Below are 27557 nucleotides of genomic sequence, written 5' to 3' on the forward strand. Positions count from 1 at the left end.
TCCTGGCTTCCTACAGCCCAGGGGTAAGCACAGAGAGCTTCAGGTTTTGCTGCCAGGCACTCAGTATTGGGGCGGGGGGGCAGTTGTTGAGCAGAGGACCACAATCCCGCACAAGAGTGCTCCTGGGACCCAGTGCCCTCTGTTTGACCTCGGCTGCTGCCCTACCCCCCCTGCCTCCCCCACAGCCCTCCTCCTTCCCCAACCCCTGGGGGCTCAGTGGCTCTGGCACTTACGTCTGGGCTCCCGGGGTCCATCCACGGTCACCTTGATGGCTCGGTGGTAGGTGGCCACTTGGGTGGGGTTGGTGAACACAGTGATGGTCAGTGTGAAACTCTTCCCTGGCGAGAGTGGGAAATAAAGGCAGGAGGTTGGCACCTGGAGCCATTCACAACATCCTGAAGCCCTAGCCTTTGAGAAGGAGCAAGTCTCTCTCCTTTGAACCTGGGCAGAAGATAGGGCTCTGGCTGAAATTCAAGCTGCTGGGGCTGGCATTCAAGGCTCCAGGAGGTCTGGCCCCAACTTTATCCCTTTCCTCAAGAGCTTATCACCCCAAGCTCTGGCCATCTTGGCTTATTTCCTCCCTGCTTCTTGCCTTTGTGCTGATCCTTCTATCCAGGGATCCTCACGATATAGGGATGGGGGGCTAGGATGGGTACACACTGTTTTTTTATGGAAGTAATTCGTGATCTTTATAGAAAATTTTAAGAACACAGAAAATATAAAATAGAAGAAAAAAATCACCCATAGTTACACTAGCCAGAAAAAAACACTATTAACATTTGAGTGTTCTCTATTGCAACCTTTTTCAGGTGACTGTATTTTTACACAGTTGCAATGATAGTAAAATAAAATTTCCGTACCCTCTTTCTTGTTCATTTAACATCATATCATAAGCACTTATGTCATTAAAAATTCTTCATAAATTTCATTTTTAATGGTGGCAAAATATTTCAACTCACGGAAGCCTCATCTTTTATTTATCCATCTCCTTACTCTCGGGTATTTACGACGCTGCTAATTTCTTATTGGCGTGTGCGGCGGGGGCTGAAAAAGGACTGATTTGGGAGCTGCAGACATTTCATTTGTAGACAAAACTGTTATTTCCAGAATGCTGTTCTATTTTTAGATAAACATTTGGCTCCAAAGTCTCCATTCAAAATTCCTGAGAGGGGAAAAAACTTTTAAAATAATAATTTTTTTTTTACCATTTAAAATAAAATGAAAATGACCTTCTGTTTATAAAAATCTTTGTCTACATCTCTGCTTATTTCCTTAGACTAGATTCCAAGAAGCAGTGAGTGATTTCATTGCATCAGAGGGTTGAGACAGACGTGGGGGCACTGATCTCTCCAGACAGAATCATCATGATGCGTGTGGAGTCCCACCGGGGCTGGCAGCACCACCGTAACCCCGCCTGTCACGGGTGGGGTGAGGTGGGGAGAGCTCTTCAACGCTCCCGACTTCATTGCCTTTGTTCTACTACTGGCGAGATTGAAACTTTTAATATGTTTATCACCCTGCCTAATCCAACACAAATTATTGCTTCTTGGTCCTTTATGCTTTTCTATGAAGGTTTCAGTGCCTTAAAAAAAAATCACTCGATTCTATCAAGCTTAACACTTTCCTTGTCCTGTTTGTGGCGATGGGTTTCCTAGTTCACTGGCCGTTATATTTCGCTTTCTGACACTGAGCTGTTTTGCATTTTCAGTTCCACCTCTCGTTAGTGATTTCTCCCGCCGTTTTGATGTGTAGGGAGGTTTCCCCACAAGTATCTAAAGGTTACCTTCCATAAGCACTGTCCTCTCTACCTTCGACATTAAATTCTTTGATTCTTCTGGGGTTTACTGGTTGATGTGGTATGAGGTAAGGGTTTTTTCTCAAAGGGTAACCCAATTTTACCAGCAGCTTTACTGAAGTAGGAGCCCGGTCTCTTGCCCTATCCTGTTATCAAAAAAGCCTCCAGACTGAATGAGATTGGGAGGGTCTGGGGGGAGCTTCACTCATTCCCAAGTCAAACCTGGTTCCCCCTGCTCTTCCTCTGAGCATTCCTATCTCTGAACCCCAGTTATAGGTCTGGGGACTCCCTGAGGGCAGGGGCCGAGGGTTCCTGGACCTGCGTCCCCTGAGGCTGGTCCAGGGCAGGCACAGAGGGCGGCTGCCCGAGTGGCTCGGGCTGCTGACCCGGCTGTCCCAGTCCTCCCAACAACTCTCACAGGCAGGTAGGCTTGTTTCCAAATTCCTACTTCACAGGTGGGAGAGGAAAGTTTCGTGGGGTGGAGGGACCAACAGTTTATGGTTCTCTATGCAAGGCTGGGTACTTGCTGGTCCAGAGAGCAAGTGAACACTCCAGCCCGAGAAACAGGAGACCCCAGAACAAAAGTAAACCAGCCAGGCTGCTGGGGCCACACCAAGGAACCAAAGGACTTCTGAGACTTCGGGGAAGGTGGTGGGTAGGGGGATGCAGGGGGTTTAAGTTGAGGTGTGACTCGATCTGGGAAAGAGTGGGGCCTCTCTGAGAATTTTTGGGAGCTGCCATCTGGAGGCAGGGATGGAAATGCAAATCGCACCTGACCTGGAGTCCTTGGCCAGAGAAACCAATCTGGCCCCTCAGTCTCAGACCACAGGGGCACTTTCCATGGTTTCTGGAAACGGAAAGTACAGAATGTCTCAGGAAATGCCAGGCAGGTGGCTTCTGGCTCCTGGCCCACTCACTCCCAGGGACCCTCCCTCCCTCCTACTGGTTTCCTCCTGGACCCTCCCCACAACCAGTCAGGCACTCTCAGGGGTCCCTGGGCCTCTGACCTTCCCATCACCTCCTTGGTTCCTCAGGGCGCCTAGCGGATGGGTAATTTCGGTGGACAGCCCAGAGTCAGATGGGCCCCATTCCCCAAGGAAGTGCTTTGTTTCTCACCTCGCTTCCTTCAGGTCACCACTGAAAAGTCACCTTCCTAGTGAGGCCCTCCCTGATCACTTTATCTAGAGGACAACTTTTGTTGTTGTTGTCATTTTTAAAAGGAGCATTTAAACTTGGCATCCCTTTTAGAATCGAGTCAGTCCAAGAACTGGGATAGAAAAAAAAAAAAAAAGGCAATGGTATTGCCCCTAACCTCTAGCCAAAATTTAACATCTCTCTCCAGTGAACGTAGGCAACAAACCACAGAGGCATTACAGCAGTCCCTGTGACCTTGTCACCAGAAGACGTCACAGATATTTACGTATCACATTACAGACGTTGCATATTTCTTTAAATATCTTTGATGTTCGTCGCAACTTCAAAATTACGGTCGTCATCAAGCCCTTTGCTAGATCTTGTTATTTAACACCCTAACAAGGCAGTATATTTACCACAATTTTTAAAGTCTTGCTAACTACGTTTTAATATAATCGATGTTCATTGTCATCCTTTGTATTTCATTTCATTCTTTAAAAACACCATTCTGAGACTGTCAAAGGGGTCTGTGGGGTGATAAAAGGTTAAGACTCACTCTGAAGCATCACAGACCTTCCCACTCCCACTTGATCTGCTACAATTTCCTCCTAATGCTTCTTACTTCTAATAATCCATCTATTTACTTATCTTACTGTCTCCCTCCACTAGACTATAAACTCCCCAGGGGCCAGAATTTTTGTCTTGTTCATTGCTGTGTCCCCAGCCCCTAAGAGAGCACCTGGCATATAGCAAGTGCTCAATAAATGTTTGTTAAATGAATTAAGGGCAGAAATTACTGCTCCCATTTTACAGATAAGAAAACTGAGACTCACAGGGGGCAATGAGTTGACTAGGTTACATAGTATCCAGGCAGGGGCCAGAAAGGTTAGGATGTCCTGGAGCTGGTCCCCCACACAGACCCTAAGCACCTACTCCTGGGAAGTGAGAAGCCCCCACCCCACCAGGCAGCAAACCACAGGCCAGCCCTGAGGTCACCAGCCCACCTCAACAGCTTCCTCCCAGTTTCCAGGCCTGACACCACCCCTCACAGGTACCCACAGAGAGGAGGGTGGGAGGAGGGAGGAAGGGAGGGGCTGGGGCCTGGAAGCATGAGGTGGAGGGAGGGGTAGGTGTCAGGTGCCACAGGAGGCAGGGGCCCCATGAACCAGGCGTAGGGGAAAGATGTCACCCTGAGTGCCCATCACCTCTCTCTCTACCAGCGGCCAACCAGCTCATCCACCCATCTCTCCCCTCTCTTAGAGCAGACATCTGAGAAGACAAAGGAGGTGGACAGCTTTGTGCAAGAACCTGGGGCAAACTTGCAATCAGCCAGGAGTCTATGAATTGCAAATCAAGGTGCTCCCACTGCCGGCCCTGGTGGCAGAGGGGGATGTCTTGTCCTGGAAGTAGCTGCGTGTGGGGGCTGTGAGCCGCCCCAGGCATTCCTGCAGGTCTGGCAGTAAGGCCTTGAGCAAGTCCCAGTCCCTCTCGGCCTGGGTTCCTTGTGACAAGCCCCAACCACTGGGACTTGGTGGATAGCAGGAGAGGGCATCTCTGGAGACTTCTGGGTTTTTTCAATATAGGCTAAGAAGCAATCTACCCTTCTCCCACCAGCGGTCCCCTAAGCCCACATGCACACATCTCATCCCAAATCTCTCTCCACACATTACAGTTTCTTTCTAACCGGTTAGTGACAGTTCAGGAAGCCACACTCCTGACTTTTCATCTTCACTTGGGCCCACGGCCCCTCCTAGAGGGCATTTTGGGGATTTGTGGTACATGGTTCTCAAGAAGTGGGATGTGGGGGGCAGGAAGGGGATGCAAGTGTCTAGCACCGCACAGGGCAATGAACTATTCATTCTTCCTGTGTGTGAAAAACTTGCTTATAAGGAATCTTTGAGCCATGAACCTAACTCCATTTTACATAAAACAAGACAAAAGTTTTTGTGCACTTTTAACATCTACTGAATTTTCAAGGAAGGAAGACAGTTTTTTTGTTTTTGTTTTTAATTTCGCTCAGAATTTTGCCAAGAATTGCTCACAATTTCAGAAAATCATGTCACTGATGGCAGCGCCGCGTTCAGACTTTAAGTCATGCACCCCTGGCCTGCTGTGGGGGTCACGGGGCTAGGGCTGGGGTGCAAGCATCCATGCACCTCACAGCGTCCATCTGTCATCTCACTCCAACGTTTACATATTCAAACAGAGATATTACTATAAGTTACTTTTCCTTTTTCTTTCCATTATAGCTATGGAATTATACAGGTTTTGAAGATGCATGTAGATGGGTAGATTACGTTATCTACACATTTCAACTGTACGATGGTAGAGTGCAAGTTGCAAAAAATTTGTTGTAAGACAGGGCGCTGTGTTGGGCAGGGCAGGGACCCGGGCCCTAATCACTGCAGGAGAATAACTTGGTTTCTTTCCCTTTCTTGCCTCAGTTTATACCTCCAGGCTTATCGTGAGAGCTCCGTGGGGGTATTGTGTGTATGTCTTGCATAGAAAGCTCTCAGAATTAAGACAGGATTGAGAAATAAAAAGCAAGTTTCCATCTGGCTTCTTAGTCTTGGCAGAAGTCAGAGAGCCACGGAAAGGCTCTGAGTCCCAAACTCCAGTCTATCCGGACTCCTAGAGCAGCCCAAACTGTCTGTGTCAGTCAAGGATTTGTCCTCAGAGGGAATTTCCCCACGGCCAGGATGGGCACGGCTGATGCACAGCTGCATGCCACAGGACCCCCGCGCCCTCCTCCCTCACTGCCAGCCGCCTCCACTTCTCCCAGTCAACAATTCACACCTTCTGGGTTTCCCCCACCCCCGCCCAAACCGCACGATAATCAGAGAATCAGTGACTGTCACCACTCAAAGGGACTTCAAAGATCTCCTCCAGTCCCAGGCATTTGAAGTAACAAAATCTCTAACATGTATCCAGCTCTCAGTATGTGCCAGCTGATATACTGTACCAGCTTCCTTAATCCTCACAAAATCCCACCAGGTAGGTACCATTATCATCCCCATTTTACAGCTGAGGAAACCGAGGCACAGAGAGGTTAAGCCATTTGCCCAATGTCATCCAGCAAGTCACTGGCAGAGCTGGGACTGAAATCCAGGTAGGCTGGTTGTAGAGCCCAGGCTGTTTAATATTATGAGCCTCTGAGGTCTGAAAATCTGGTCAATTTCCACAGGCATTGGAACTCCCACTCAGGCTTCTTCTGTCTCCCAGGACCACTGAGTCAGGTGAAAGAAAGGCTGGGAGGATGGTTTACAACCTCAGTCTCCTGCATCTCCCAAAGCCACGATCCCAGCCTCAGCCATGCCCGCCCCAAGAGCACACTGTTGCTAAACAATGCTTTGGAAACCTATCTCCCTCTCCGAGGGCCTCGTAGGGTGGGCGCAAGTCTGTGAGCATAAATACCACCAAGAAATCAGTGGCAGAATGACCAGACAAGGTCTCAGTAACGCAGAGAATCATTTCTTCTCTTTCTATAGTCCACCTCCCAGGAGGGGGAGTAGGGTGCCCCATTCCTGATGCTCTGCTTGGCTCTCAGGACTGACCTCCCCTTATGCTGCAGCTATAGTTGGCCTCCCTCGCCACTGCCACCTGGGGCAGCGGCCCAGCCACCACCCAGCCGTGCAGCTGCATCTGAAAGAGCCACCACCGACCAGTGGCAAGTGACTGTCTACCCAGGGCTGGGGCTGGGATTAAGTTGCAAAAGGCTTGAGAGATTGGGGATGACAAAAGGAGCTTGGAGACTAATTAGGAGCAGCAATGAAAGCTTAATTCATAAAAGCAAACATTTTCCATCCATCAACCTGCAACCAGTTAAGGGCAACGTTTGAAAGAAATCTGTGCGTGGGGAAGGGAGCCAACAGGAACAGGAAATGTTTGAAAGAATGTAAACTATTTCAGTTTCATAAAAAGTAACAAGTAAACAGTTATTACATGCAAATAATGCCCTGGTTTTAATTAATGCTGAAAAGTCAAAATATGTTTGACATTTGTATGTATACATTGAACGGCTAGAGAGAAAAAAATGGTGCCCAGATGCCCGTCTCCGAGCAGGACTGGCGGCTCAGAGGGAACTAAAACCTTAAGAAGGTCTTGTTTATTGGTGATGAAAAGTACAATTCTGCCTCAGCCTCTGTCGAGACTGGAAGTAGGGGGAACCTAGCTGACTTTCTTAACAAGCTGGAGGGGCAGGCTGGAGCTTGGGAAGGGCACTCCCCACTTTACAGCCGGCTGGTCTTAAAGGGCCAGCGAGCCCTCAAGTCTCCATTTCGCCTGGGGAAGGGTTTCTAGGACTTCTCCACCCAGAAGTGATGATGGGTTTCAGGTCCCAGCAGCCTCCCACTCAACATCCCCTGGCAGCGGCCATAGTGGCGTCTGGTCCTGCCTTCCTTCAGACTGCCCAACGAAGATCAGACAGGCAGAGAGGCACACCAGCCTTGATTCTAGGGTGGGAGACGGCAGCCTTCAAGCTATGCTTTCCAACACTCAGCATCCTGCACTGTATTTGTTTCTTTTCTAAACCACCTTAAGGCTCAAAGGACTGGCGAAACTGTGGCTTCGGGGAGACCACAGCTGGGGAGAGGCAGCCTCAAAGCGTGGGAGAGACACCACCCCCATGGGGAGAGTGGCTGGGGTGCTTGGGCCCCAAAGACCAAGGATTTGTCTAAACCAGCCTGTAAGCATCCTGCCAAAAAAGAATGATGAGGCCCCATTTTGAGCTTCTTAATCCACGATTTTCTCCCAGCACCTTTTGTGAGACCAGGGCACAATCGGGAAAGAGAGGAAGGCTTGGAAGCCCCAGAAACTGGGAGAAAATTGTGTCTTTTCTGGCAAGAGACCCTAACTTTCCCCACATCTTCAAAAGAGTCTGTAACACCCTAAGGGACTCTACACCACTGTTTTAGACATAGCTGGGCCTGAAGACCTGTTTCTGGGGCTGCCGCTGGGACCCCAAGGCCTGGCTCTCAGCTGCCTTCCCCCCACCTTTGCTGTTGCCAAAGGTGGGCTGGCGCAGGGACTCCTTTCCTCCGCTTACCTCGCCCACTGCGGCCCACGAAGCGAAGGTCGTTGAACCTGGCCACCTGGTTCTTCATGACAGCCGAGGCATTGCGTAGCTCAGCGGAATAGTTCTCATCGTTGCCCGCCATCACTGTCACCACTGTTCCATCTGGCACGTCCCCCAGCGCCACCACCTGAGGGCATGGGGGGAGGGGGACAGCTTAGGGAGGGAGGGGAGGCCAGGGAAAGAAGGGGAAGGGCTGGGCCCGCACCTCCCCTCACTCCCAAGCGCACTGCGGATTTTTCAAAAGCCAGGTGGAGAAGAGGCTTAAAGACAATAGAGACCTGCCCCCCTCCCAATACGACAAAAACCAGAAGACAAAATCTCTACCTTCCACATCCAAATTAACAGGTTAAGCCACGTCCTGAAAACGGTATCCTTTCAATAAAATTAAATACAATCGAACGCGGTGAAAGAGCCCAGGCACTACGTTGTGGGGTGCAGTTCCTCTCTTCCCTTTGGCTTAAGCAAAAGAGGAATCAACATGCTCCTAGCAACCAAGTCACTAAGTAAAAATAATATCAACAACAATAATAGTGGGACTGCTCCCCACATTCAATTCATGTGAGAGGCCTTTGGGGTATGAAATTTGGCCCTGAAATGCGGCCCAGGCCCAGTTTATCTGCCTCTGCAGAGCCTGAATTCGTTATGCAGGAAAAATGCAAAATGCAAAACAAACTGGTGTTTGGAGAGGGCTTGTACAGAAAACCCCTTTAAAGTGAGAGAGGGGCTTTTGATAGCAGGAGGATGCACCTGCTGGGAATTGCAGGATGAAGGTGGAGATCCCCCCTTACTACAGTCTCCCCCAAGGAGCGAGGAGAGGCAGATGCCTTCTGAAAAGGAATCAGACTGCAAATGCAGTCACAGCCATTTAAACGTGGCCACCGCGTGCAGGGACTAGGCATCCAGATGGTAAAAATTTCAAGGAGAAAATGTTTGGGGTCTGATTAAAAAGGCCAGATTTCCTGTCAACATCCTGTCTTCTTTTAATTTCAAAGATTCCTTTTAAGCTCCAAGTGACAGTAAAACCTCCAATCTGAGGATTAAAGTCACACGGGCCTCCCCCTCCCCCTCCTCCCCGGGAGATTTTCCCCACTGGTATTTTAAGATGTCACCCGGGAGACCTCAAAGAGCCACTCATCCTTTTTTCCAATTTGGAGTCGTCTTAATGGGACCAAGGACGGCCTCAGCTGCCAGGAGCCGCTGTTTCCAGCCACCTCAGGCACCCGCCGCCCCCAGCGGCTGGCCCTTCCTGCCTTGCCCTTTCTCACGGCAGCTGTGAGAGGTTTAGGGGAAAACCAAGGCGTTTTCGTTTCATCTCGCTGCCCCCTTAAAAAAATGAAAATGAAACAGTCGCCTACTCCCCAGTAAAGAGAAAAAGCTCCTCTGAATGACTGGGGGCTGCCAGGGGTGGGAGCGCCCCCAATCTCTGCTTGACATTCGGGATCCTGGCCGCAACCGTTTAGGGTTCAGTGCCCCCATCTTGGCCTTAGAGTAAAATTTCAGAAGCCAGAGGTTGACAGTGTGAGTAGGAAGTGTTTCTGAAGCGGTGCAGGAGGAAGGGTGCTGGCAATGGAGGGTAGGCCCCCTTCACCCTCCGCACCAACCTCCACTGTCCTCGCCCTGGTCCCGGGGCTCCTCTACCCTGCTGCCGCAGGGCTGTGTCCGAGGGATCCGGGTTGGAGAAGAGCGAAGCCCTATCTGCCCGTTTCCGCATCAGCATCTCCCCGCAGGGCTCCCGAAGGGTGGAGAGGGCAAATGTCCTAAAAGTCATCCGTGTCGGGTGCATCCAAGAGGGAACACCGAAGTCCGGCAGAGCGCGCAAAGAGAACGAAAGCGCCCTTGGCCCGGCTGCTGGGCTCTCGCCGCGGGGTGGCGGGCACGTCTCCTCCCCTCCCTTCCTGGGGCCCTAGCTCCTGCAGCTGAGACGCCCGGAGGCGCAGGGTCGGTGTCACTCACCTTGAAGGCGACGGGCAGCGTCTTGTTGCACCGCCAGTGCGAGGGCAGCACGGAGCAGAGGAAGTTGGGGCTGTCGGTGCGCACAAGTTCACCCGCGTGGTCCGCCAGCACGTCCACCATCGAGCGCACCTCGGGCCGGGAGCGCCCGCCGGGCCCCACGGCCGCCTGCGCGCTCAGCGCGCCGCTGTTCTCGCCCATCTTGCCGCCGCCGCCGCCGCCGCCGCCGCAGGGGAAGGCCGTGGAGGGAGGTGTGAAGCGGCGGCTGGTGCTCGGGTCTACAGGAATACGCATAACAGCGGCCGTCAGGGCGCCGGGCAGGCGGCGGCGGCGCGGCTCCCCCGGGGGCGGCCGGCGCGGGCGCCTCCTCGGCCGCCGCTGCCGCGAGAAGCGGGAAAGCAGAAGCAGCCGGGCCGGGGCCTCAGGGCGCAGGGGGCGGCGCCCGGGGACGCCCCGCCGGGGCCCGCCCGCTGCGAAGCCTCGCTGCCCCGACGGCCTCGCGCAGCCGGCCCGCTAGTCCCGCATCCTGGGCGCGCGGCCCGCGTGCGGCCACCCTTTGCTTTGGTCTCGGGTGCCTCGGCCGCGGCGGGGCCCGCGCGGGCTGTGGCGCAGCCACCGCCTCCCGCCCCCGCAGCCCGCTCGCGGCCGCCCCACCGACTCGGCGGCCGCAGCCCCAGAACAAATCCTCGAGAATCAAGTGGCGGCGCCGCAGCCGCCCGCGCGGGGTTAGTACCCGGGGGCCCGCGAGGGCGGGGCTGGCCCGAGCGACGCGTCGCTCAGCCAATCGGAGCCCCCATCGCGGGCACCTCGGCAGCGCTCGCGGGGGAGGAACGGGGACCGCCGAAGGCCGCCCAACAGGGAGGGGCGGAAGGCTCCGCCCTGCCAAGGACGCCCGCGGTCAGGGGGCCCCCAGCGCGACAGCCCGAGGCTCCTCGAGAGTTCTGGGGAGCCGGAGCCCGGGCTAAGAATTTGTTTAAAACATCCAGGCCCTACATAAGGCTCATTTGCCGCCGTCTCCTGACGCCGGGGCTACAGCTCCCCTTTGTCGCCTTTCCCCGCCGCCCTCAGCCAGGCCTCCCCAGCCCCAGCTGCTTTCGGGTTGTTAAACCTGCACCCTCAGCTGGGGGCCGCCGGGGCCTCAAGGCCCGTAACATCGAGCGGGGAATTGCCCCAAAGAGGCTTCTCAGCGCCCCTACTCTCCCCACAAATTATCTTGACTCAAGAGCCTACATCGCACACGAGATTGCGCGTGAGCCAGCGGCCTCTGCAGCTCCCAGCCCAGCACGACTTTCGTCCGGGCTTCGGTGGCCCCAGTGCCAATCCGGCAACAGAGGGAAGGGTGTCTCCCACGCGCCAGTATCGGCTTGGGGGCGAGCAACCCTATTCTTCTCCGCTCTCTCCTCAAAACAACTTCCAGGATCGCGCAGGCCTCGCTGACTCGGTCTTCGTTGTGGCGGCCTATGGCTGTTTCAAAAACACGATGGGGCTTGGAAAACACGAGTGTTTCCCCCCGATTTTCCCCTACCTCTGCGCACATGTAACCACGCTTCTGCGTCGTGGAAGAGGACGCGAGTCCGTAGGGGAGAAGAAAATTGTGCAGAGAACGCGGGAATTGCCTCAAAATAAGGGCCCCGGGTTCCAAAGGAGGGAAATTTTCATGCACCATGTGGATGCAAACTGGCCCCCGTGGGTCCACGCCCATGTCTTCCCAGACAGTGCGCTCTGGCCGCGCCGCCGGGACGCAGTCAGCTCTGCCGAGGCACTGTCTGCTCTCCCGCCCTGGGTCCAAACACTCCCCGACGGCAAATAGGCAAACAGTCCCTTCGTCACCTGCCTCCTAGGCCGGGCGAGCGGGCCTAGGAAGAGGCTACATCGGGGAGGGAAACTGGAAAGATCAAGCCCCCATTTACTCTGGATTATCGCCCCAGATGCGCTCCCTGGAGTCAGGGGAACGAATGCGTGCTGAGTCTCCCTGCGGTTTTGGAGATCGGGTTGGATATTCGTTGTTCCTGCCGCTCGACAGGTGCAAAACGACGGGTTCCAAGACTCAGGAGCAAAGAAGCATAGGATCCGATGGTGGCTGCAAGATCCCGCCCTGGATCTGACCCCGGCCCAGCGCGCGCCATTTCGTCGTTGCCAAACGAAATCAAGCGTCGCGTGCACTCCAGGGCGGACGGGCTCTGGCTCAACCTCGACCACCTGGAGAGCTGGTCCCTACCTCTGTAGGAGCCCCACGTCAGTCCCTCAGGCCATTCAGAGAGCGGGGACAGTTAGAGTTCCTTCCTGGACCTTTTTAGAGAGCCTACACGTCGGAGTTGCTGATCACCGGGGCCCGGGGCCGCGCGATCTCGGGAGTGCTGACACTAGCGGCAGAACTAGAAGAAAGTGGGGAGCCCAGGCCTTGGAGCATCCGACCTCTGGGAGTTTCCCGCCGAAAGGCCCACCTCGTCGTAGCCAGGTAGGGCCCGGGGCCAGGGAGGGCGGGCGACGCCGTGTGCCCTGATGTGGCTTTGGGACCAGGACCCGCTGCGTCTGGGGTTTGTAAATTCGATTTGTCGAGTGGTTTTGGTTTGCGTCCGTGCCCTTACTTGTCTCTCCCTCTCATCCTAAGGCAGGTTTACAAACGGGTTTCCTGAAAATAGGGCTCCTGTGGGTCTTGGCACAGGACTTGACCCGGCTCCAGCCCTAGGAAAGGCGTTCACTGCCGGTGGGCGCCAGAACCAGGGGACCTGGGTTGTTGACGCTTAGGTCCCCAGCGAGGGGGTCGCCCGGGCCGCCGGGGCGGGAGCAGTTCCGAGATCCACCGCTAGTTGACGCCTGCACTCTGCCAGCCGCAGAGCTGCCCCGCCAGGCTCCGCGCACAGATGTGCGCCAGCTGCGGTCCCGTGTTCAGGCGTCGCGGGCCGCCTCCTACAAACTGCCCTTTCTGGACAGACCTCCCGTCCGATTCCTCACCATCTGTGCGGCCATGTCGCGGACAAACCAATGGCTTTGTGGTAAACCGAAGGCTGCCTTTCCCATCCACCATAGACGGCCGCTCTCTGCCTTCGCATCTTGGACACCGAAGGGATCCTGCGCCCTCAGACCCGCAGACCGTTGTCCCTGGCAGAAATGAACAGTCCTTTCCTGTCCCGTTCCGGGGAACCGGAGTTTTGGAGGACACACAGATGAACCGACCAGCTCGTTCCCAGTTTCAACCTAAGGCCAACCTACTTTGTCCCCATCCAGACTGGTAGAACTAGAGGCTGGCGCTCTCTCTCTGTCACTGTCTCTCTCCCACTCCCCCTCTCCCTCTCCCTCCCTCTCTCTCTCTCCCTCCATTTTTGAAAGTTACAGTTGAAAAACTCCCACTGCCCCATTACCCTACCTGGGACAGCAGATACCCTCTCCTTTCCCCAGCGTGTGTGGACAACCATCTTCTCTCCTTCTTACCCATACCAGTGGACAAACACTCAGCTCTCTCATTTAAGAACATGCCAGATTGTCTGCAGCAAGGAGAGGAAGCCAGGGGGTCTGGACCTACCTTTGCCCAGAACTGGGTAAACAGGGACACAACCTGGAGCCTGCAGAGCCTGGCTTCTGGGGGCCGCTCCTCCCGCCAGTGTTCACCCCGGAAGGGGATCCATGGGGTCAATATGACCCTGTGTGGGGTGCCCTCCTCCTGCTGCTGGAGGGTGTCTAGGAGTGCACTTCTAGTGTGTTCCTGGTAGCAAGGTGCCCACACGTGTCTCCCCTCCTGCTAGAGAGCTTCAGAGGACATGTCTGATTTCTAGGGAGTCCTGGTGCCTGGGGAGGAGGCAGAATTCCCCAGGTGTGCCAGACAGTGGACGACGTATATGCTCTGGAAAACCTTCTAAGAGAGCTATTGGTTGTGGAAGGAGCTTGAGTCTGCAGTTCCACTGCCTGAGTTCTTCTAATACATGCCGTGATCTCGGGAAAATTGCTTAAAACCTCTCTGAGCCTCATCCATTTCATCTGTGAAGTGGGGGTAATAATAGTGACCTCTTCATAAAATAGTTTATAAAGTGTTTAGCACAGGCCTGGCACATAGGTGGTGCTCCATCCATGCGAGCCAGCACTGTTGTTATACTGAAAAAACAAGTCCTGATCACCCCTTCTCCAGGGCCTTTGGCAAGTCCCTTCCCCTCTCTGGGCCTCACATTTCCCATCTGTGAAATACCAATTCTCACATTCAAAGCTTGTGAGGACTCGGAGCCCCGTCCACGGCCATGCTGTCCTCCTTGGTTCGCCTGGGGGCTGCTTGGGGGAGCTAAGGACTGTCTGTCATCTGTCTCCAGGCGGACGCCGCTTGCAGGAGGGCTTTTCAGCAACGGTCACAGGGCTGCCCGTGCCTTCATCTTGAGGACTTACCTTCCCTTGGGCTCTCAGACCCTCTCTCTGGAAACCCACCAGCCCCACCCCTACCTCCCCACAGGCAGACACCTTCCTAAGTAGAAACTAGCCTCAGACAACACTGTCAGCCACCTCCCTTGGCTCCAGGAGGTGTCTGTTCCCTTTATCCCAAGTCTCAGGGGAGCCCCAGTCCAGTGAATAGCACGGAGGACAGTCCATCCAGAAGCTAACAATTTCTCCCAGTCTGGCCTCCACATATCCACTCCAGAGGGACCCAGGTGAAACCTATCTCTTGCCTAGTGCCCTGGAACCCAAGGTGGGACATTCTTGTCCCTCCCTGAGCCTCAATTTCCTCTTTTGTGAGTGGAGATCGTTCTAATTACTCCATTTCACAATCCAGAGGATTAAAGACTCCACCTAGGAGAGGGAGGGGCATTGTGTTTCACCGTATCAAAAATACCATCAATTGTTCCCCGTGAAAGGAAAAGAAAGAAATGCTGCTAATAAAAGTAGGACTTCCGTCTTGATTTCATATATATGTATATATATAAATTTTATGATATATTACATATAATAGATATTATATTACATCTTAAAATATACATATATAATTAGTGAGACAGGGTCATGAAAAACAGTAATATGGTTGAGGGGTTGCTGCCTTTGAGGTTGGGGGCTTTCACCTCAGAGAATCCAGCTCTGAAGCCATCCCTCCTGGGCAGCCTCTGGGGAAGGCTTCTGCAGTTGTGAAGGAGGAGGAGGACAAGTGGCTTCTCAAATTACAGGTTTTTTTTTTTTTCCTTTTTTAGAAAGGGCCAGACTCTAGGGGAGGGAGAGGGAGCTGGGGTGAGCATGGTGGTTAGGACACACTATAGGCTTTGCCGTTGACTGGCTGTGTAACTTCGCCCAGGGTCTGCACCTCTCTGAGCCTATGGTCCCCTGGGCACTAAAGTGGGGAGAACAGTAATAGCCACGTTGGCTGCCGCGTTACCATGTCCGGGCACTGTGTTTGGGCTTTTTTTTTCTTTTTTTAACATTTTTTATTGATTTATAATCATTTTACAATGCTGTGTCAAATTCCAGTGTAGAGCACAATTTTTCAGTTATACATTAACTTATATATATTCATTGTCACATTTTTTTCTCTGTGAGCTACCATAAGATCTTGTGTATATTTCCCTGTGCTATACAGTATAATCTTGCTTATCTATTCTACAATTTTGAAATTCTGTCTATCCCTTCCCACCTTCCGCCCCCTTGGCAACCACAATGTGTTTGGGCTTTAAGTTCGTTTTTTAATCCTCATATGTATGTGATAGCTGTTAGGTCCATTTAAATGAAGAGGAAGGCTGCCCAAGGTTTTCTGGGCTAAGGAGGACCAGGGCCAGGTTAAAAGCTCCATCTGACTCAAAATTTGGGGAGGAGGCACCCCAAATGGTTATGCACGTTCCTTCACCTGCCCCCCACTGGTTAAATGAAGAAATGGGAAGAGCCCAGTGTAAGGCTACTGAAAGCGCTCAATACGGTTAGCTGTTATGACGAGGGTGGAGCTAGAGGCAATAAAATCTGTTAAACAGCTGTGGACTTGGAAATCAGCAGACCCTTCAAACTCCAGAAAGGGGCTGCAGGGGTTGTCTGCACCCACCACCCGCTCTCCTTCCACCTCGGAACCCACCTGCAAAGACACAGCTATAGTCCCCAATTTACAAATGGGAATACTGAGGTCCAGAATGGGGAGAGACTTGACCTCAGTCATCAAGGAAGAAGCAAGACTTGGAAGGAGCTCAAGCAAGACCAGGGGGCAGCAAAGTGCAGGCCCCCCCCCCCCCGAATGTGGGGGCGGGGGTGGGGGTGGCTGCTACTGCCCTGCTACAACCTGCAGGCGGAGCCCCTAGCCAGGATCAGCACGATGTCCTATGGGCACCCCCTCCTGGCCAGATGCGACCCTGAACACCCATCGCTCCAGGGGGAATGCCGTGTGTCCCTGCAGGCCTTGCTTCCACTGGTGCTCTAGGCGTGGGACTGGCTCCCCAAGGTACCCTAGATGATTTTCACTGTGGCCTCGGGTGGGAGACTCGGGGCACTGGCTCTTTCCTGTCCCTGCAGCTGTGGAGCCCCCCACTCCTACTGCCACCTCCCCCGTGAGAGGGCACCTAGCTTCAGGAATTGAGAGGGAGGAAGGAGGGCAGGAGGTGGTCTCAGCACAAACTTGGCCAGGGTACAGGAAGTGGGCCCCCTCAGTAGCCAGGGAAGTGGATTTTGGCTTCTGGTCAACCACTGGGTCTTGTCTTCCTACCACTCTCCCTGCCCCTCACTTCACTCATCTATAAAACAAGGAAATAATTCTAGCAGAGCCCTTTGGTCAATGACTAATAATTATCCTAAGTTATTGGACTCCTGCTGTGTGCTGGGAGTGCTACCCCAATTATTGCTAACCCTCATGGTGCTTCTGCAGGGTAGAGATTTTTGTTCTCTCCACTTTACAGAAGGGGACATTGAGGCTCAGAGAGTGAAAAGCTTTTCCCCTCTGGGCCTCTGAACCTGAGAGGTTCAAATAAAAATTTCTCAGGGACCCTTCTTTCACCATGACTCCTTGATCCAGGCTCTGACTCTGTCCTGCTGGCTGGTCACAGCGCCTCCATCCACAGCAGTGCATGGGTGCAGAGCCATCAAATCAGAGGACTCTTCTGTTGGGGGCAAGAGAGAGTGGGGAGAGTGATGAGAGAGACCTGGGTAGCTTGGAGCCCAAGAGGGCTTCTGGGAAGGGCATGGCCTTTCCCCAGCCCCAGGATGGGACTTCAGCTCTGGCAGTCAAGGAAAAAAGGGGCCCTTCTGGGTGGCTGCCGCCTCTTGCGTCCCCTATAGTGGAGGAAAGACAGGAGGATTTCCAGGTTCAAAGTGCCTCCAAACCTTAATCAGGTGGCAAGAATAGGAGTCCAAGAAACTGGTATTCCAAATTCAATTTTTGGAATAAGATCAGAACCACAGCATTAGCATTCTGAGCTGTATTAACGATTACTCACAACAGTTAAGTTCATCTGTATCTCACAATACTTTTATGCAGGAAGTTATCACCCTCATTTTACAGGTGAGAAAACTGAAGACAGAGAGGTTAAGTAACTTGCCCAAGAACACACAGCTGGGAAACTGTGGAGCTCGAATTCCAACCAGGCAGCCTGGCCCCAGAGCCCACGTTCCTGACTACCACACTCTGTTCTCGTGAACCAGAATCAGATGCTTGAAGTTATAGTCATGGAATAGAATTAGAATCCTGGCATGAGAATTGTGGGCAGGATTCAGAATTTTATAATGTCAGACTCCACAGGGCTCTGAGATATCATATCCAAATCTCCCATTTATCACATGACAGAACCAAGGCCTATGGAGGGGAAGGGTCTAACTCAAGGTCACAGCCTAGGCCAAAGGCAGAGTCTGGAATCCCGCCTTCCACTATCCCCCTTGCCACTGACTCTGGTTCAGGGTGCCTTCCACTCCATAGCAGGCCCTCCTTGCCCCGCCCCCCCAACCCACCCACCCAGTGGCTCCCGGACCCAGACAGTCCCATTAGGGATTTTTCCACCTCCCCAAAAAGGTCCTAATGACTGTCAGTCCTTGTGAAGCCTTAATTAATCTCAGAGGCCCATGGCTCTGAGGAGACCGGGGGCTTTGGCCTTACGCAGATGAAGATTACAGCTCCATTTCATGTGGTGGCGGAGGAACGCCTCAGACATTCCTGCCAGCAATAAAAGCCACATGGCTTTCCAGCGTCGCCCTTGGAAAAGAAAAAAAGCGCAGCCCGTTGCGGAAAGAAATCAACTATGTGCTGTATGCATGGCATGAGATAAAAACGGGGCAGAGCGAGGTGGAGAACAGTTGGTCTTTTATGCGGCCTCCGATGGCCACCAAGAGTGGCAGGGCCCAGCGGTCGTGATCCCAGCTGCAGCCTGGAGACGGGGCGGCCCTCACTCAGCACAGTGGTGGAAGCCTCTGCTCCTCAACCTGAACTGAGTTTGAGCGGCCCCGCATGTCTCACAGGCAAGACAGCTTCCTGGGTCTGTGATCTGGGCAGTCACACAGAGCATCGCTCTCAGAAGGGCCTTGCGCACAGTTTAATGTTCTGCCGTCACTGCCTTGAGATTCTTCATACTTTTTTGAACAAGGGGGCTGCATTTTCATTTCACACTGGGTCCCTCAAATGATGTAACCTGTCACCCCATCAGCCAGTTGCCACATTTCTCCTGGCCCCTTCCAGGTGCCCAGGCCTCAGAAGAATGATTTTTTTAGCACCTACTTTGCCTTTATTGTCTGAGATGAACTTCAAAACCTTGTAAATTGGGCCAATGTGGAAGCTGAGGCTCAGAGAGGCTTCCATGCAGCGAGGAAGCCTAGATTTGGAGTCAGGTCCCTCTGACTCCAAAGCAAGTGAGTGTCTTAACCACTCCCCATTCTGTCATATTTCATCATCACCAGTCCCAGTCGGGATGGTGACACATGCAATCAGGCTTTTTTATTCCCAAATAACAGAAAGGATAACTGAGGCCAGACAAGGGAAAGTGTTCATGGTCACACCCAGGCAGTGGGGGTGGGGAACTCAGTCCTTGGCTATGCAACAGTGAACCTGGGCCTGGACCATAGAGCTGGGGTGGGGTGAGGGTGTCCCAGTTTTATAGTTGTTTATTCCACTTGTAAATTTATTATCTCTTCTATGTGGGTCATTGCCTTGAGTCTGGCCTGGGATGTAGTGGGAGTCCTGACCCCCTCAGCTCTCTGTTCTAAAACATCTGGAAGTCCTTCTTGGTGACACCGTCCAGTCTCTCATGCTCCAGTTTTCCTCTGCTACCTTCATTGGTTGGGGAAGCAGTTGTGCCTTGAATCTTGATAAACTCAGAGGAATCCCAGTCTTCCATGAATGGTAGAAAGTTGGGGCTGAATGGAGGTTAAAGTTGTTCATGACCTATGATATGGTTGCTGGCTCCAGGGGAACTATCCCCTTATTCCTTGCTAGGTGACCCCAGACAAGTCACTTCCCTCTCTGGGCCTCAAACACCTCACCAGGGAGAGAAATACATTGGACCACACTTGATCCCCAGGAGGACTGTCCATCTTCAATGTTCTAGAATTCCATGTTAATCTATGACAGTTCTGGGGGGAAACTGAGGCCCAGGCAGGGTCAGGGCGTGACTTATCACCTCCCTGAGCTTCAGCCACCTCACCTGTAACAATGGGGGCAATTATTGTTGCTCAAGCAGGTTGTGAATGGGGCTTCTGGTGTGCAGTGGGAGCTCAGAAACAGCAACTGTCACAGCCCGACCACCCCTGGAGAGCAGGTCAGCTTGAGCCCCCTCTGTTAGGGCCTATGTGACACCCCCAGGGACCTCAGCATGGAGAAGAGTACTGAAGCCATGTCATTTGATGAACTGTTAAAGCAACTGGGGACTTCGTCATGGAGAAGAGTGGGTCTGGGGGCTGAGAGCTCTACTTTCAGATCTATGGAGAGCTCCTGGGTGGTAGGGGACCATGTGAATGCTGGGGATAGAACTAGGGCCAGTGGGTATTGAGCTCCACAAGAGGAGAAGGAGCATTGAGCACCAGCCAGAGACAGAATGAGAAATTCCTCTGGAGGTAGAGAGCTCCCTGTCATGGGAGGTATTCAAGTTGAGATCAGGATATTGTAGAGGGAATTCAAGTGATGCCAAGATACTCCTTCCGCCCATGTCAACTTTAGTAGTTCAATAGCTCATATCCTCTATTGCTGCCTTTCAGTTTACTCTAAAGTTTTGCTCTTAAAAATGGAAGATGACATTGAAAGCAAAAAGCATGCAGACAAGCAAGATGATGGTTAATACAAAAATCAGAAGAGTGGTTCCCCCACCCTGCCATTGCAGGGGAAGGGAGATGGAGGGATGTGGTTGGGGAGGGGACGCTGGTGGGAGCCCTAAGGTCCACTTAGTGGGGTTTTTTAAAAATGGGGTGGTGGGTATATGGATGTATGTTTTATTATTATTATTTAAACAATATTTATATACATCCCTGTTACTATACTTCACAATAAAATGTTTTAGAAGAAAAGCAAAAGATAAAAAATAGAAAAAGTCCTCCCTCCCCCAAACCTCTGAAAAAAGAATGGACAAAAATGCTTAAATTTGCATAGAGTTGCAAAACTGCATCAAAGTTGGGGAGTGTTTATTCTTGGCCAAATCACTGTTTCAACCAAGTTGTCCTGTCTACCAGCTCACTCTCAGCTGAATCATCTGGTGGCCCTTGAAGCCATCCTCACCATGGCAACCCCCCATGTGGAGTGTTCCTGGGTACCCAGCCCTGCTGAACATGCTCCCTACCAGGCTCCTTAAGTCTTACCCACTGCCTTCCAGGTACCTGTCATTGGGCTCCTTTACAGGCAAGGGACTGAAGTTCATTGAGTAAGTCTCCTGAGCCCAGCTAGGAAGGGGCAGAGCTGGGATTTGAACCAAGATCTATTGATGCTAAAATTGTGCCCTGCTGAATGCAGCAGCCTTACCCCAGGGGCCAGGCCTCTCTTTATAATAACTAATGCTATCCACACTTTGCATGTATTATTTCATCTAGCCTTACAGCCTCCTTATGTGTTAGGTATCCTTATTATCACTTCCATTGTAACACTAGGAAAACTGAGTCACAGAAAGGTTAATTACTTGCCCCCGTTCACACCCCGGGCAAGTGTCAGGGCTGAGCTTTGAACCTAGGCAGCCTATGCTGCCCTGCCTGGCCCATGGGGAGCAGAGACACTGTGGAAGCAAGACCGTGCTGTGGCTGAGGGTCTGCAGACGACCCCCAGGGACGACCAAAGGCCAGCAGGGGTTGATGGCTGGGGTTGGAGGATGCACCAGGGAGATCTGCTCCCAGAGTAACACCCGCCCAATTCAATGAGTTGTCCCCCTTCATGGCCCTCTGGGAGGTGCTGAGGATGTGGGCAGAGCTGAGTAGAGGCTAGAGCAAGCTCATAAATCCCCACCTGGCATGTCTGGGCCACAGGCTCAGACACTGGGCATTCTTTGTCATTTGCTGTTGGTATGAGTTTGTCACTGGCAAGAATGCGGCGTTCACTACCTGCGCATCTCTGGGTCCCCGAGTGAGCTTCTGGAAGGGGATCATGGAATTGATCAGACCCTGGGCAGGGGCTGGGCCCTCTTACTGCCCTATCTCTGAACCTCAGTCAAGTCAGGGGTGGGCCTGATGGTCTGAAAGTCCTTGGCTCCCAGATGCCTGGCCCCATCCCAGGAGCACAAGGGAAAATGTTCCCAGTCCTATCCTTGGGGAGCCCTGCACTTGATGGGGGAATTGCTGGGATGGAAAGGAAAAGGAGAAATAAGCAAGGATGGAGGAGGTGCTAGATTCATTCAGTCAACAAACATTTTTTGAGCACCTATTATGTGTCAGGGGTTATTTTAGGTGCTGGAGATACAGCAATGGACAAGATAGCTTTGATTCCAGCAGGGAAGGCAGGAGATAAACAAGGAGGCAAATAAATAAACAGGTCATAGAGAGTGGGTGGTCGCTAATTCCTTAGACGGAGGCATCAATGAAGGTCTCTCAGAGGAGGTGACATCTGAGCATAGACCTGAGCGTTGAGAAGGACCCAGGTAGAGGAAGGGAGAGGGGAGCTGGTAGGAGGTTCCCTGCACGGCTGGAACCGGCTCCTCCCACCTGCTTTCTCCCCTCTCCTCTGCTCTGGGTGTGCCCACGATTTCTGAAACTTTTTCTCTGTTTTCTCGCTTTTTGCTTCTCCCACCATAGGCCTGAGAACCAGATGGGGTGAAATTAAGTAGCCTGACCTATAGCTGAGGAAACTGAGGCAAGAAGTGGGAGGGGCTTGTCCAGCACTACTTCGTGCCAGGAGGCCAGGACCAGACCCGGCATCGCCGCGGGTCCTCGGGCTGGCGCACCGTCCAGCACGTTCTTCAACCCCCAAGCCCAGGCAGGCGGCAGCCAACGTGGAGTCAGGCCCTGGGCACCGCTCCTCAGGGGTCACGGGGCTGGAAACGTGGGCTGCTGGGCAGGGCCCGGGAGGGGCAGCGCTGGGGGCCGGGCCGGGGTCCGGAGCGGAAGGCGCCCGACCCTGATTGGAACAAGGTGGCGGCACCGGGAGCCCAGCCCGGCTGCATTGATCTTGCCCGGTGTTCCAGCCACCGGGCGGGGCTAGCGCCGGGCAGGCTGCCGGTTTTCCCAGGTGTGGGGACACCCTGGGGAAATGGCCTTTCATGTGGTTGTGGGGTAGGCATGCCACCCAGCACGTGGGGGAGGCCGGGGCGTCGGGAGCACGCTGGCAGTGTTGGGGTGGGCGGAGACTTGGAATCCCACCGTCAGCCAGCGTCAGGCTCCTGGGGGGGCCAGGCTCTGGTCTCCCAGAATGTCAGAATCTTTGTCATTGGGACTCACATTTCATGAGCACTCACTGTGTGCCATGCACGGGCTGGGCACTTTATAGGGTTTAATTCCTTTCATCCTTACCTGGCCCCAGGAGGCTGGGGTCTATGATCACCCCCACTTAAGTGGTTATAGGCCAGGAAACTGAGGCTCAGCAGGGTTAAGCAACCTGCCTAAAGTCACACAGTTGAGACTCACAGCTGTTCGATGTTGGGAAGAACTTGAAGATCCTTGAGTCCAACTCCCTTGAATCCCTTTTCCTTCTCATCTTCCAATACTTCTGAGGGGAGTTTGGCCTTTGATGTGAGGGGTGTCAGCTTAGCAGGACAGGATGGTACTGGGGGCAGGGCTGGGGGAAATTGAGGGACAGGAGTGGGAAGGAGTATCACTGATTCTCCTCTTCCTATCAGGCTTATGGGCTTCTGCACAACCATGCCCCCGCTTCCATCTCTCTGACCTCATCTGTTTCCACTCTCCCCGTCCCTCATCCTGGCCCTCAAACACACAATCATACCCCTACCGCAGTGCCTGTGTACATGCTGTTCCCTCTGCCTGGAAAGCCTTTACATTCAGTCTTCATGGCTCAACTCCCCACCTCAGTTAGGTCTCTTGACACCCCAGTGAGAGACCTTCTCTGAGCCCCAGTGGTAGGCAGAATAATGACCCCCAAAGATGCCCACATCCCAACCCCTGAAACCAAATGTGTCACCTCACATGGTAAAAGGGACTTTGCAGATATGATGAAGGTTAAGGACTTTGAGATGGGGAGATTAGCCTGGATGATCTGGTTGGGCCCGGTACATCACAAGGGTCCTTATAAGTGGAAGAGAGAGGCACAGAAGAAGACAGGAGATGTGATATGGAAAACTGATTGGAGAACCACAGGGTGGCAGCATGAGGAGGACTTGGCCTGATGTTGCTGGCTGTGAAGACAGAGAAAGGGGCCACTAACCAAGGAAAGCGAATGGCCTATAGAAGCTGGACAAGATGAGGAAATGGATTCTCCCGTAGCCTTCAGAAAGAAACACAGCTCTACCAACACCTTGATCTTAGTGAGACTCACATAGGACTTCTGGCCCCTAGATCTGTAAGACAGTACATGAGTGTTGTTTTAAGCCACTGCATTTGTGGTAATTTGTTACAGCAGCATCAGGTTACTAATACCTCCTTCTTCCCTGGTTTATACTTCTGCGGCACATTTGTTGTTGCCTAATAAATTACACCTTCAAGTATGAATTGTCTCTTTTCCTCCCAGAATGCCAACTCCAGGTATTTTTCATTTGGTTTCACTTTCCCAGTTAGAGTTGCCAGATTTAGCAAATAAAAATACAGAACACTCAGTTAAATTGAATTTCAGATAAACAACAAACACATTTTTAGTATACAGTTGTCCCAATGATTGCAATTATTCATTATTTATCTGAAGTTCAAATAATTTGAGTGTCCTGTATTTTGTATGGCAACTCTACTCCCAGTGCCTAAAAACGTGCTTGGGTTCCAACTAGGATCTCAGTAAATATCTGTTGAATGAGTGAAATAAATAAATGAGTGAATGAACATTAAATTCTAGCTAAAAATCCTTTTGGCTTCCAGAATGCCTACAGGATCAAGTATAAATAACAGCAAATAATAAAAGCAAACAACTCCACAGCCCTTCCTACAGATGAGGTGCTGTTCTGAGTCCACTACAATTGTCAATTTACTCAGTTCTTGCAGTAACCCAATGAGGTCGTTAGCCCATTTCCCAGGTGAGGAAACTGAGGCCCAGAAGGCATGGTAACTTGCTCAGTCACACAGCCATGGAGTGGCAGAGCCAGACAGTTCAGGACACTTGAAGAACCTGGCTCAGCTTTATTTTCTGGTATACTTCCCCACACACAGTGGATCCTTTCCCTCGAATGGTTCATGGTGCCTCTGTGAGGGGTGGCTTCCTCCTTTTCCTGAGTGCAGAACTCCCGTTCATACATCAAAGCCCTGTCCTGATCCTGCTTCACTGTGAGGCTGTCTCTGATGCTCCCATCAGAGGAGATGGACTTGGCCCCTCTCTCTTCACTACTCCGTGGCCCCTGTCTGAATGCACCGTGAAGACTTGCTGTTGTGTCCTTGGCTCCCCTAGACTGTGCCCTCCCTGAGTACAGAACTGAGTCGCTTTCAGCTCTTTGTCTGTGGAACTTAAGCTGAGCCTGGCTCTAGGGGGCTTTCCAGAAGCTTTTAAGGGCAAAGGAATGAATGAGTGAGCAGTGAATGAATGGGTGAGTGAATGAGTGAACATCTTTCTCATTCTGGGACTCAGTTTTAGAATCTGTGAAAGGGGAAGGTCAGTCTCTAATCCTTACCCACTCCCATCTCTTGAAACAAAACACATTTTTTCCTGATTATAAGAATAATACACATTCATTAAAGAAAAATTGGAAAGTAATAAAATTATGAAGAGGAAAATTAAAACCACTCATAATTCTGCCACCCAGAACAATTGTTAATATTTTGTCTTTTAGCCTTCTGGTATTCTTACTGTATATATAGATTTAATTTCTTCCCTCCCTCCCCTCTCCCTCCCTTCCATCATTCTTTTCTAATGGTGGGAACATAGAGTACATGTTTAGAACCTGCTTTTGAAACTCACTCACTAATATGTAGTGTGCATTGCCCTGTGTGATTAATCCTCTCCCTGACAACAGGTGACGTGACTGCACTGACCGAGCATGGTGGGGCTAAGAGTGTGAAGAGCCCCCCACCTCTGGCTGGACCACCATGGTGTTCCCTCGTGGTCAGCTCTTTGGGGTGTTTTTGGATTTCAGTTATGGAGACACTGCCGGGAACACCTTAGCCACGTCCCTGATTTTTCCCTTAGGACAAGTTCCAGGACTGGGAGCCCAGTGTGGACACTGTTGAGCTCTCGACACTGCCTGCCCACTGGTCTCCAGTCCCACTCTTACCATCAGCCTCAGCCTTCTGGGCTTGGAAGAAAACCAGGGGGATTATTTGACTTCCTCCGAAGAAAAGCCCCATCTATATCCAAGGCCTTACTCGTTCCATCCAGGCTGAAAATACCCATTTATTTAGCTATTTGTCCACATTACGGTCTAAGGCTCATTGTTTCCATCTCAGACACTTGGTTCCAACCAAAACAGCCTCAGAGATGACCACGATCACAACCTGATCCTGCTTCACTGTGGACCTGTGCATCTCAGTGTGTCCTCACAATCACCCTGGGAGGTAGGGATGGCTGTGTCCCATCTTATAGATGAGAACACTGAAGGTCTGAGAACTAAGTGCCTTGGCTGAGGTCACAGGGCAGGGAATCAGGGCATCTGGGGTCCACCCCAGTTTGTCCTGACTCGGTATAAAGCTGACTCTTCTGTACCTGTGTAGACCACTGTTTTCTGCCCTAGGGAGCTGGGAGCCTTGTAATCTGGGGAAGCAGAGACCTTTTCCCACTGCCCTGCTGCCTGCTACTTGATAGCGTACAGTTCCAGCATCCCCAGGAAGCAAGCACAGAGCTTTAGCTTAAAAGCCGGGCGACCAGATCCTGCCCCCGTCCTGACGCGTGTGTGCCCTGAGAGCACTGTGCCTCGCCCTCTCCATCTATAAAATGAGAGAGCAGGGATTCAGACAATGGTCTCCTGGGCTTGTGGCTGCCCTGAGCACAGCCGTGGTAATACTTAGCGCTGAGTCAAAGGGAGAGAGAACTCTGTCAGACAGGCCACGTCATCACAGGCAGCCAAGCCTGGTCCTTGGGGGGTTGGAGTGGGCAAGTCTCAGTCCCAGGCTGGGCTGGGAGGACCTGGTAGCCCCAGATGGAGCCTCCCCCAACCAGCTCTGGCAGATGGGAGGCTATTTTTTAACCCACCCCACAGGAAGAAGAGGCCAGAAATGAGTTCAGGGGGTTAACCCAGGTCCCTGGGGGCCCCTCCTATTTGCATCCTCTTTCCCCCACCAGCCAGGGAGCTGAATGGACTTCATCTGGAGCTGCCCGGAACCTTCCAGAGCTCCCAGCCAATCGGACTGTTGGAGCTGGAAGGTCCCCAAGTAGTTCCTATGTGATGGGCGGGGAAACCGAAGCCCAGAGAGGTTGGACCACGCCTGCCTTCCTCACCGCCCTCCCTCCTGTGTGCCTCCACCTCCTCTGCCTTCTCCTTCCGGGGGTGACCCAGGGCAGGTCTCTCCCATCTTGGCCTCAGTTTCCCCACTTGTCAGATGATGGGTCCGCTCCGGGCCATCTCTGAAGCGTCTCCCAGCTGGAAAACCTCCTTCTGAACTGGGTTTCCAGTGAGGCCTTACTGGGTTTCCAGTGAGGCCTTACTCATCTAGAAGCAGGTGTCTGGGGACCCTCAGGAAGAGGAAGAACTTCTTGGCCAGAGAAGCGGGGACCAGCCTGGGTAGGGGCAAAGCCGCTTCCCCTGTGGCCTCCCTCAGACCACACCACCAGGTGTCCCTTGGTCCCCACAGGCAGGGGTTCCTGAAAAGTCGAGTGTCTGTCACAGTGGGTGCGGCCTCTGACGTGTGTTTGCCTCTATGAGTGCATGTGTGTTCACACCCACATGGTGGGGGTGCGTCGAGCGTGGGGTTCGGGCCTGGGGGCCTCAGGTGGAGGCAGGACCAGACGTTGGTTGCTGTGCTGGGGCAGCTTGTGACAGAGGCCCCACTACACCCTCAGATCCTACCCAGAACCGCTTGGTTGGGGCTGGTCTAACCTGAAGGTGGGATGCACATGGGGAAGGGGTGCACGTGAGGGAGGGGTGCAGGGAGGGCAGGGGTGCATGCTGGGGAGGGCATGGGAGGCTGTCAGGGCCTTTGGGAGCTGGGACCCCAGTGAAGGCTTGAGGGGAGCTGACTCTGACTTGCCTC

At 52.7% G+C, this 27557-nt stretch overlaps 1 protein-coding gene across 2 annotated transcripts in view; it reads right to left on the reverse strand.

Moving 5' to 3' along the window:
* Window positions 1-27557, reverse strand: part of RUNX3 (RUNX family transcription factor 3) — a 60367-nt gene that overhangs the window by 18353 nt on the left and 14457 nt on the right. For both annotated transcript variants that reach the window (XM_006189509.3, XM_032495515.1), the window contains exons 2-4: window positions 9957-10231; window positions 7974-8130; window positions 234-338 (exon numbers count right to left, since the gene is read on the reverse strand). In XM_006189509.3, coding sequence (XP_006189571.2) covers window positions 234-338; window positions 7974-8130; window positions 9957-10231 — 537 coding nt within the window. The remainder of the gene's footprint in view (window positions 1-233; window positions 339-7973; window positions 8131-9956; window positions 10232-27557) is intronic.

Source organism: Camelus ferus, chromosome 13 (genome assembly GCF_009834535.1).
Source record: "Camelus ferus isolate YT-003-E chromosome 13, BCGSAC_Cfer_1.0, whole genome shotgun sequence".
Taxonomy (NCBI): Eukaryota; Metazoa; Chordata; class Mammalia; order Artiodactyla; family Camelidae; genus Camelus; species Camelus ferus.